Below are 10,393 nucleotides of genomic sequence, written 5' to 3'. Positions count from 1 at the left end.
TGATCTGACCCGGAGACCATCCTCACACATCTCAGCGGTAGGAAAAATTTTTCTTTAAAACTTTCTGTATTGCAATTTCTTATTTTTGGTACTTGTTGTAATTATTTTGTTACGTAAAATAAACAATAAACATTCAAAGTAAATCAGCAATGACAGATTTGGTTATCATTTCCCCAGACATCCCTCATGGAGCTGTATCGAAGCACGGATCGGTCCCAGCACAGTACCTGTACAACTGGGCATTTGTGGTAATCTCTCTGGTGGAACACACATCCAAGTCTCAGGACGCCGGCCGGCCACAGGCCTTCTCTCCGCCACCGGGCAGCTCCGCCAGTACCGACACCAACGCTACAATAGACGCAGCGCTAAAGGCAGAGTAACCGAAACTTGTGCAGCTGTTTATTTAAGCCCTAAACATCTTTATAGTTACCCTGCTATGAGATTTTTTTCCATTAAAAAGTTGAGATTCTATACGTCTTGAAGTTCTGAAAACTCAGAGGCAAAACCACTATCCAGATATCACACTGAAAGTGGAGTAACTGGACCATTGTAGCCATTGATGCAGCCCCAAAACTGTACAGTCCTCTTTACTTGCACTGACAATGATAACCTTCTGGTTCATGTAAAGATACATTTAATGTCTTTAACCATAGAAATCTTGAAATTCCATGTCTATTGTTACAGTAATTGAAATAGTCAACTGAATGTTGCAAGCAAAGCAAATAGCAAGCATTTTAATACTTACATAGCTCGGCTTCTGAGGTGTAGGGTTTTTTGTACATTATTGATTTCTTAAGTGCCTTTTTCATTGTTCAGCAGAATAAATTGATAAAGTAGTATATATTTTATTAGAATTCTTCTCCATGTATGACCACTATTGATATTAAAGCCACTGACTCCTCTACTGGCCTTTTCTTTCAGCCAAAAGTTGATATATAAAGTGACTGAAATTCTTACCTATGCAGTAAATGTAGGGAGTTGTTACCTACTACTGATGTTTTATATGACCTGCAGATGATTGTATATATTTGAGCCCAGAGTTTAATTTTGTTTACCGTTTCTGAGTGTACAATCAATTAAGATTTAGTAATAAGAGGTTCACCTATCCTTTAAAGTTTAGAAGCAGAAATCTGAGCAATTGACTTTGTTCCACATGTTGTCATATATAGTATATAATATTTGGGACTGTTTTATGGCGTCCAAGAAATTGTTGGGCTTTTCAATCTACAAAATCAAAGTTAATTTTTCATGTAATACTATTGTATTTACTGGTGTCATGTACTGACATTAAAGGCCTATGGGTGTATCTCTGACATGATAAAAATAAAGCATTGAATTCAAGAGGCCAACTTTTATTTTCTCATCATCATTGTTCCATTGAAAGATGAGAGTCTAGTTTACTCATGTTAGACATAGTACCTGCTTTGACTTGCCATACCCCTTGTCATTCCCTCACAACAAAGGACAATTAGCAGTGTAATCTTTTGTTGTTTTAATGAGTACCATTGATTATCAACATCACCAGTGCATCACACGTTTTTGTACACAACAAAACTACAAGTTTTTCAAGTAATATGATATTTACATCTAAAAAGCTGACAGAAAACTTGTGTTTAAGCTTATAGCAAGTTGACAGATTCACAAAGGTCTAGCAATGATCTCAACCTGGAAATTACTATTACATACATTAATATGCAGAACAACTGAATTTTCCACTCCCTATATTGATAAACAAAGACCCCTGAAATAGTCATCAATTAAAAAATACTTTGTATTTACATGTAAAAGAAAACATAAAACTCTCAGTACAATATATTGGCTGTTACATCCCACATTGACAACTTCTTAGACATATTTGAAAGACAAGTCAAGTTCACTCAAGGACATACTGAATTGATTATATACTGATGACATCTGCATACGCATAAATTTTTGTTCTTTTCCAAAAAAAAGTTTGTGACAATACTGCAAATCCCACAAGGAATGAACAAATATATTTTGTCAAGCTTAAAAATGTATTTTGAATCCTGAGCAAGTCTTGAAAGGACGTAAGCAAACAAAATTTAGGAATCCATTACGTTCTGTGTTTTAAGTCCTTCATCCTTCTCGAACACTTAAATTTCATAATAAAGGCCCATATTTTTTGCCCAACTTTTCTTTTTTTGCATCCTTACATCACCCTGGGGTACCGAGAGGATGTCATACATATAATCAAACCAGTATGGCCAAATTAAATCCAAGGGTTCCACAAGGCTACTTCCTCTTCCCTCCCCTACTGGATGTCCTGCCCCCCTTGCTGGAGTCCACCTCCCCGAGTGCTGCCAGTTTCTGGGTCAGGACCTGGTCATTAATATTGGCTGTCACATAACGAGGGACAAACTAACCAAGGAACAAACATGTAAGAGACAGAACAATTTTTAGTGAAGTTTACTTCCTCTTCCCTCCCCTACTGGAAGTCCTGCCCCCCTTACTGGAGTCACCCTCCCCCAGCGCTGCCAGTTTCTGGGTCAGGACCTGGTCATTAATCTTGGCTGTCACATTACGAGGTACAAACACAAACAACATTGACAGAACGAAATAATTTTCGCAACAGAAGTTTACTTCCTCTTTCCTCCCCTACTGGACGTCCGGCCCCCCTTGCTGGAGTCCCCCTCCCCCAGCGATGCCAGTTTCTGGGTGAGGACCTGGTCGTTGATCTTGAGCTGCTCGTCCACGGACTGCCGCAGCTCCTTGACTTGGCTGGCCAGCTGAGACTGGATCAGGGATCGTAGCTCCTTCTTACGGGGGGACTCAACTGGGAGGGGGGGGGGGAAGAAAAGGTGAAATTCTTCAAGAGATGTCCATGGTTCTGATAAACTCCATAATATTGTGATGTAAATACATTTTGATAAAGCATTGTTTAACAATCAGAGTTGTCTACTACCAATGAAATGCAATCTTTGTGTAGATGTCTGTTCATAAAACAGCAAAAAAAAAGTGTTTCCAGTTTTTCTCTGTCAAAATTCACACTGGTCTAGTTTGTACTTTGTACAATGTTAACATGCTTTAATGACTTTGCCTTGTATATGGAGCAATTTTCATCAATTTTGCTTGTTGAGTTGGGAGTGAATGCCTTATGGGAGTAGCAGAATGATCAACAGTTGTGTAAAATATTTGGTAGCTTTATAGAGCGTTGTGACTGTTTTACTGTAGCTTATGACTGGAGGTAGTTTAAGGCAGTCAGGTTTTACTTTATGGTACAAAAAAGAATTGCTTGAAAACTAACAATAAATCAGATTTGAAGACCATTAATAAATTGTGTTCAGCTAAACTTGAATATACAGTTACTGATAGTTCCTAGCATTTACTATTCATACAGTCTTCAAATTCAAGAGTTTCAATTCCTTTGAGATTGTGTTTCAAAATTGTACGAGTACAAGAAATCATTTGACAGAAGAAGACACAAAGACAGTGACAAAAACATCTGCACATGCTTCAGTGCTCAGAAAATAGCAAGGGTTTGTCATGCAGCAGCTTATGCAGTAGCAGTTTTGAAACAAGTAATTAGCTGTGAGCAATATTAAATATGTCGCTAACTTTTAATATTATGTTGATCACAAGAATCAGGCAAGATTGATATTTCAGACACAATTACTGTAATTAAGAAGAATGCACTTGACATAGAAAAAAAAACAAATTTGAACAGACAAAAGAGGACCATTGTATTATCTGAGACAATGATCACAATCATAACACCACACAACATCACACAACAGTTTGTCTACCTTCAGGTTCAGTCTCCTCTGTTTTTTCTGGTTCTGTTGGGGCAACTTCTACTGGTGACAGGAGAGGGGAGAGGGGAGAAAACTTCAGATCAACAGGCTACAGGGAGAACTGTAGGGTACTAACAGGAGTAGATATAAATTCTACAATGCTAAAGATATATAAGAAGAACTATCTACCCTATCATTGATAGAGGCGTAGCCTGGTTTCCAAACATATTAAAGCTACCAAGTGTATTTTGCCTAATTTGCAGAATACAAAACAGACTTGGCAGCTAATAGATTTGAATACCAGGCTAGCCCTATTATACAGCATACTACAGGATTCTTTCTACTGGTAGATATGAGGGAAGAAGGGGAAAAATGTCAGGTTTCAGTGATACTAATTCTACAATACTAGATTTTATACCAAGGATTTTACAATGCTACAGATGCTAGCTGTAAGTAACTGGCTTATCAATCAGTGTTCTAAAGAAATTCAAGCTAAAAGAGCTTATGAAAAAAGCATCAGAACAGAAGCAAGAAAGATGGAAAGATGCACTATTTCCAAAGACAAATGAAGGACATACATTGTACCTATTCTATGACAATTCATACTGAAGGAAGGTAACAGAAAGGAAGAGAATGGAACTATTATTTCAAAAGTTTACTATGTCTACAGGAGGGGGTAAAGGTTGGTTGTCTGTCTCAGAATGACTGTGTTTCATCCGCTCACACCCTTATCTTCCTGGAGGAAATAGAGTTAGCGAGGCCCAAGTGAGACCGTTACCTTCCTGTGGCTCCTCCTGCTGCTCTGCTGCCTCAGCATCAGGACCAGGCTGCTCCTCCTCCTTCTGTTCTTCTGTGATCACAAACACACAAATGTAAGAGTCATCAACTTATCATAACTCACAACTTCTAGTGGAGAAACAAATGTTCATCTGTTCCTCTGTGATCACAAACACATGGGTGTAATAATCATCAACGATCATGACCAACAACTGCTAGTGGATAAACAAAGGCTCATCTGTTCCTCTGTGATCACAAACACATGGATGTAAGAGTCATCAACTGATCACGACTAACAACTTCTAGTGGATAAACAAAGGTTCATCTGTTCCTCTGTGATCACAAACACATGGGTGTAATAATCATCAACGATCATGACCAACAACTGCTAGTGGATAAACAAAGGTTCATCTGTTCCTCTGTGATCACAAACACATGGATGTAAGAGTCATCAACTGATCACGACTAACAACTTCTAGTGGATAAACAAAGGTTCAAACAAAATAGTGCATATTAACCATAGGTTCAGCACCAAGGGCAGGGAAAGGGTGACATCTTTGGATGATGAGAAAATCAGTACTGTATCAATCAAACTGTTGGTAACATGCAGTAACTCACAGTACCACTTAAGTCTTGCTTTTTTCATGATTCTCTAGTGGATAATACATAATTATATCTTCAGCACCAAGGACAGAGAAAAGGTGACATCTTTTCATGGTAAGAAAGTCAGTTGTGCAGGGATCAAACTGTTGCAAACATGCAGTAACCCACAGAACCACTAAATCCATGCTTTTGTCATGATTCTCTATTGAATAATACATGACTATAGCTTCAGAACCAAGGACAGAGAAAGCGTAGCATCTTTGGATGGTGAGAAAGTCAACTGTTGGCAACATGCATTTATTGGCACTACTGAGGTCATGTTTTTGCCATCATGATGATTTTCAAGGCTTTTACTGGTTAATGTGTCCAGAAATGCTTTCTCACCTTCTTCAGGCTGTGGAGTCTCTGGGATCCCCACATACTTCATGGTTAGGTCCAGCTGAACCTACAACAAAACAAACAGGAGAGTCAAGTTCACCACTGTCTGTAACATGCTCACGTACAAGGCCTGCCAAGTATCAAATGAATACATAACTTTAAAGGAACTTGACCTTGATCAGACCCAAGGTTGCAGCTAATACACAGCAACATCAATTTTTATTCAACACCACTTTATTATGTACAGTCGGCCTTTTCCCTCCCCCTTATAGCTGCAAACTCAAGTTAGATCTTGCACATGCACATGTTGATAAAGGTTAGACAGCCAGGTAATGATACACCAAATAATAGTTACTCAAGCAACTGGATATGGTTTTTGAAATGGTCAGATGTTTTAGACAGCATCGTCTGTCTTTTGTCAGTGACACAAACATATATCACTCAATCCATCAAAATCCTTAAAGTTAGTACAATTATTGACAACAGAAAGACAAGCTAGCCCATCTATACACAGCAGAGGGAAGGCACCGTGCGTTACCTTTGGTGTGAAGACATATTTGTAGAGTTTGAAGTGTCTGAAGTAGGTGTTGACGACGTAATCCGTGATGTTCCTGACTTGGTCTGCATCAAACAGGTCAACGCTGAAGGGAGGTCTCTGTGGCAGGTAAAGGCATATTAAAGTGTTTTGCAATGTTTTGAAGGCCGTGTCTCAATTCTTTGCCAAAATGAAGCAACAAGTTCAGGTAAAAGAAGTACTAGTGCTGTGAGGAAAAACTTGAGTCTGAATTCTAACACTAGTTCACCTTTCTCCACGGTGTAACCTATATCCGTTGTTTTTAAAAATCATCAAGTTGACAGGCAGTGATTTTAAACTGTACTATTTTCAAAGTACTGTAGTTTGAGAACAGAGTCTGTCAATTTGATATCCCTGATTACTCTGTTATTAGATACAATGTGAACTAGCATTATTGTATATTCACTCCCAAAAAACGAGGTTGAGGTGGATTTTACCAGGCTTCAGCACCAAGGACAGGACTCTGTTTATCCCAACAAATATCACAGGGACTCTGATCAAGTGAAACTGTACAAGGTTCACACTTTCATCTCAGACTCAGTTTTCATGTTGATTTTCCAACTAAAGATTATTATTTTCAAACCTAAGAACCAAGAAATTAAATTGATGTGACCTAATGGGGTGGAAGCTTTTAATGTCGCTACACTAAGAAAGAAAACTGGCATGTATGACTTGATTTGATTTATTAAGATTGCAAACAGTACAATACTATTGTGTTACAGGCAACATGTACTCCTGATCTTCACTGTTCTAATGAAGAAAATTGTGGTTCTCACCTTGGTGCCATGACAGAGGAGCAGTTCTGTGAAGTAATTGTAACATTCCTGGACGTTTCCAAATGGCGTTTCTGTGGAGATGGAACCAAAAGAGATTCTTAGGACCTTTAAGTTGGACATGATACAATCTCATAAAGTCAATTAATAACTGTCACAAATATAGACATAGTACAGACCTATGCAGACGGAAATAGACAAGAATGTAGTATAGAGATGTGCTCCTTGTTAGGGTTAGCCCAACTTACTTTCCCCACCGTGTAAGAGTTAAAAGGCTAGGGTTTACAGGCTGGGGGTCAGGGTTCAAGGTTATACTAACCTACGCAGACAGCATGAGTTCTCTTGACAATAGAGAAGAAAGCGGAGGTGTGCTCCTTGTTAGGGTTAGGGCTACTTGCCTATGTGTAAGAGTAATGAGGTTAGGGTTTAGAGGCTGGGGATCAGGGTTAGGGTTTAGAGGCTGGGGGTTAGAGTTCAAGGTCATACTGACCTACGCAGACAGCATGAGTTCTCTTGACAATAGAGAAGAAAGCGGAGGTCTGCTCCTTGTTAGGGTAAGCTAACTTGCCCACGTGTAAGAGTTCAAGGGTAAGGGTTTAGAGGCTGGGGGTCAGGGTTCAAGGGTTATACTGACCTACGCAGACAGCATGAGTTCTCTTGACAATGGAGAAGAAAGCGGAGGTCTGCTCCTTGTTGAAGCCCTGCCTGCGAGCGTGCAGGATGGTGTACACAAACAGGTCCATCAGGACACCGTTCTTCAGGTTATCTCGGTGGTCTGACATCCCGAAAATCTGGCCCAGGATGCTGCAATTCAATATTCATCAAAATTCAACAACAAAAAAACTATCAATATATATCTCAATCTCGGGGTGCCTTAGTGATGGCACCCCGAGATTGAGATATTTATTTAGGAGATTGAGAGATATATCTAGGCTTATAAAAGTCTGTATTAGATATGACTCTTTCCGTGCCAGGCAGGAGGCCTGCTCACCCTAACCAGGACCTCAACTATACCCCCCATACATTGCCCCTTATGGGGCTATTTGGGGGTTTGAGAGGTAACCCTTTTGTAGATGTAGAACTGTGGTCGGACATCCCGAAAATCTGACCCAGGATGCTGAAAGGCAAGACAGAGAATAAAAATCTACATCTCAATCTTGAAGTGCTTTCACTAGCTGGCTCATGAGCTTAAAATGGATGTCCAAGGTTGATATGAACTTTTTTTCATGACATTTTCTTACATAACCATGTAGCACCACCAAGTGTCCCCAAAGCTCAGGTGTGCTACACCAATCTGCTGTTATATTGGTTGTCCTTTTGAAATTTGCATTCAGGGTAATTATTGCCTTAGCAAAAAGCTAAATATTTGATGGTGGAATGTTTTCACAACTTTTACCTCCTTAGTTCGTCAGGTGTGGTCGCCTGGTCGATGGCATCCATGTGGTTGACAGACAGGTCCTCCCTGGGGGTCAACAAGGAAAACATTGGTGTGAGATACATTTTTTCTCTTCAACATTGGAAAACATTGGTGTGAGTTGCAAAAATCAAAAAAGTTGTCAAACAGATATTTAACCATTTGATTTAAAATTTAGATGAAATCTAACAAAGTATTGTACTTACCACACGACTACCCGTCCCTTGTGACGACGGGGCTGTAAGAAAAGGGCGGGAACGATGAGAAAAATAGAAACTACTCAGCCAGATGAAACACAACCATGACAACAGTGATATCAACAAATTGCAACGGGTTTACAGAAAAGGCTGGCCTGTCTACCTGGGCTGTCTACCTGGGCTGTCTACCTGGGCTGGCTATCACGTCAGGCTACTTGGACCTACGAAAGCCCATTGGGACAAAAGCTGTTTTAGCAGTAGGGTTTGTTTGTGCTCAATGAAGCTATGTGTGAAGCTATTGTGTGTGTTACATAACCCAGAGGTACTGGGTTCAAATCAGTTGATATGCCACCGATCTTGTGCCGTTGGGAAGGGCTGTTAACACGACTTATCGGGCTGATTGGATTAGTCTTAAGACTGGTGGCTAGTAAATTGGTCAAAGGCGTCCAGGAGCCGTTCTTTAGTGGCTATCAGGGTCCCGGCTTCTGCGCCATACATTAGGATCGACAATTGAATTGTGAGGAGCTTAAAATAAGCGTTGCTAAAGTGCAAGGGTCTGGAACTGCTGCCTTTCGGTGCTAACTAAGGTGACCTCAATACGACAGCAATTACCCCAGGTGTGGCCATAGGACTTAAGGTTTTGAACCATTTACACTGGGGAGGAAGGATCCCTAGTCTTTTCCGTAAGTGTGGTGGGTTCTATGCCCTATCTGAGGTAGGGCCCTTACCGAAGCTAGGTACTCTTTTCTCTACCCTAGTGAAGGGAGGAAAGTCGTGTTAAGAGCCCTTCCCAAGCGCACAAGATCGGTGGCATATCAACTGATTCGAACCCAGAACCTCTGGGTTATGTAACATATACAGCTCCTTCAAATACAGCTGCTTCACACACAGCCCCTTCACACACAGCTCCTTCAAACACAGCTGCTTCACAAGCAGCTCCTTCACATAAAGCCACTTCACATGATAACACACAGATCCTTCAGACAAAACTTCTTCGCTGAGCACAAACAACCCCTACTGCTAAAACAGCTTTTGTCCCAATGGGCTTTCGTAGGTCCAAGTAGCCTGACGTGATAGCCAGCCCAGGTAGACAGCCAAGGTAGACAGCCCAGGTAGACAGGCCAGCCTTTTCCGTAAACCCAATTGCAACATGCAATAAATTATACCTTGTTCAAAGTTACAGACGTTTCTAGTATTATTGTATCACTAAATCATTGGCAGGATACTCCATAGCTGCTCAAAAATCCATACGCTTAGATTTGAAAACGCTGTTATATTTGAAACGATTGAGGGGGAGGGCGAGAGATCTCCCAATCCAAGAAACGACAACAACAACGTGGAAGGAGCATAACAACAACAAAAGACGGGAAAGAATCAGTATCTTTAACGTTACCTGTATGATTTTGGTGCCAGGCGTGGACTCCGTGGGCGCAGGCATGTTTGCCAAGGCGACTTCCAAGAACGACATGAGACAAACTTTGACAGCAAAGGCGGAAACTCGATATCTGTTGGACCTGGGCTTCCCTTAGCAACCAGCCTAGCAACGGATCGGGACTGGCGCATTATATGATGGGGGAGTTGAATTAATTAACTAGTACACTTTGTTAAAACTATTCGGTTCTTTCTTCATATCTATACTGATCTAAAATAATTCTTAAATGATATTTCATCATTTTGTTGGAATCTGCCTAAGCACGTGTATTTAAGAAGGTTGGAAATATGTTAAGAAGTGAAATCGTCCATATGCATCTCGTTCTCAGGATTCAAAATACTTGGGGCACCCAAACTGTAAATCTAACATCTCATCCGGTCGTTTATATACTCATATTTTTATTTTTACTGCCTTTCAGTATAATACAAACTAAAGTTTTACCTTTTTGCGTTTACTTTCTGATACTTTGTAACACATTCTGGGCACGAGAGCA

The 10,393-nt window shown here is 40.3% G+C and overlaps 2 protein-coding genes across 7 annotated transcripts in view; one reads left to right on the top strand and one right to left on the bottom strand.

Moving 5' to 3' along the window:
• LOC118407287 (EF-hand calcium-binding domain-containing protein 5-like) overlaps positions 1-423 on the top strand; it is a 22,308-nt gene extending 21,885 nt beyond the window's left edge. The window contains exons 21-22 of the mRNA XM_035807744.1: positions 2-37; positions 178-423. Of these exons, the coding sequence (XP_035663637.1) occupies positions 2-37; positions 178-380 (239 nt within the window). The 3' untranslated portion in view covers positions 381-423. The remainder of the gene's footprint in view (position 1; positions 38-177) is intronic.
• A 1,052-nt stretch (positions 424-1,475) lies between these two features.
• On the bottom strand, positions 1,476-10,043 carry LOC118407293 (coiled-coil domain-containing protein 189-like). Of its 6 annotated transcripts, none has more exons than XM_035807752.1 (10): positions 9,862-10,043; positions 8,478-8,509; positions 8,254-8,319; positions 7,492-7,661; positions 6,861-6,931; positions 6,049-6,165; positions 5,517-5,577; positions 4,531-4,599; positions 3,765-3,815; positions 1,476-2,794 (listed from the first exon to the last, which is right to left on the bottom strand). In XM_035807752.1, the coding sequence occupies exons 1-10, from the start codon at positions 9,934-9,936 to the stop codon at positions 2,598-2,600; spliced, it is 909 nt and encodes a 302-aa protein (XP_035663645.1). In that variant the 5' UTR covers positions 9,937-10,043; the 3' UTR covers positions 1,476-2,597. The 6 variants fall into 6 exon arrangements, with proteins under 6 accessions (XP_035663645.1, XP_035663643.1, XP_035663644.1 ...); XM_035807750.1 differs by having other exon boundaries at positions 4,531-4,602; positions 9,862-10,042; XM_035807751.1 differs by having other exon boundaries at positions 3,765-3,812; positions 4,531-4,602; positions 9,862-10,042.
• Between the last annotated feature and the right edge of the window lie 350 nt (positions 10,044-10,393).

The sequence above is a fragment of the Branchiostoma floridae genome, unplaced genomic scaffold (assembly GCF_000003815.2).
Source record: "Branchiostoma floridae strain S238N-H82 unplaced genomic scaffold, Bfl_VNyyK Sc7u5tJ_1189, whole genome shotgun sequence".
In the NCBI taxonomy this organism is placed as follows: Eukaryota; Metazoa; Chordata; class Leptocardii; order Amphioxiformes; family Branchiostomatidae; genus Branchiostoma; species Branchiostoma floridae.
This window is presented reverse-complemented; position numbering and strand designations above follow the sequence as displayed.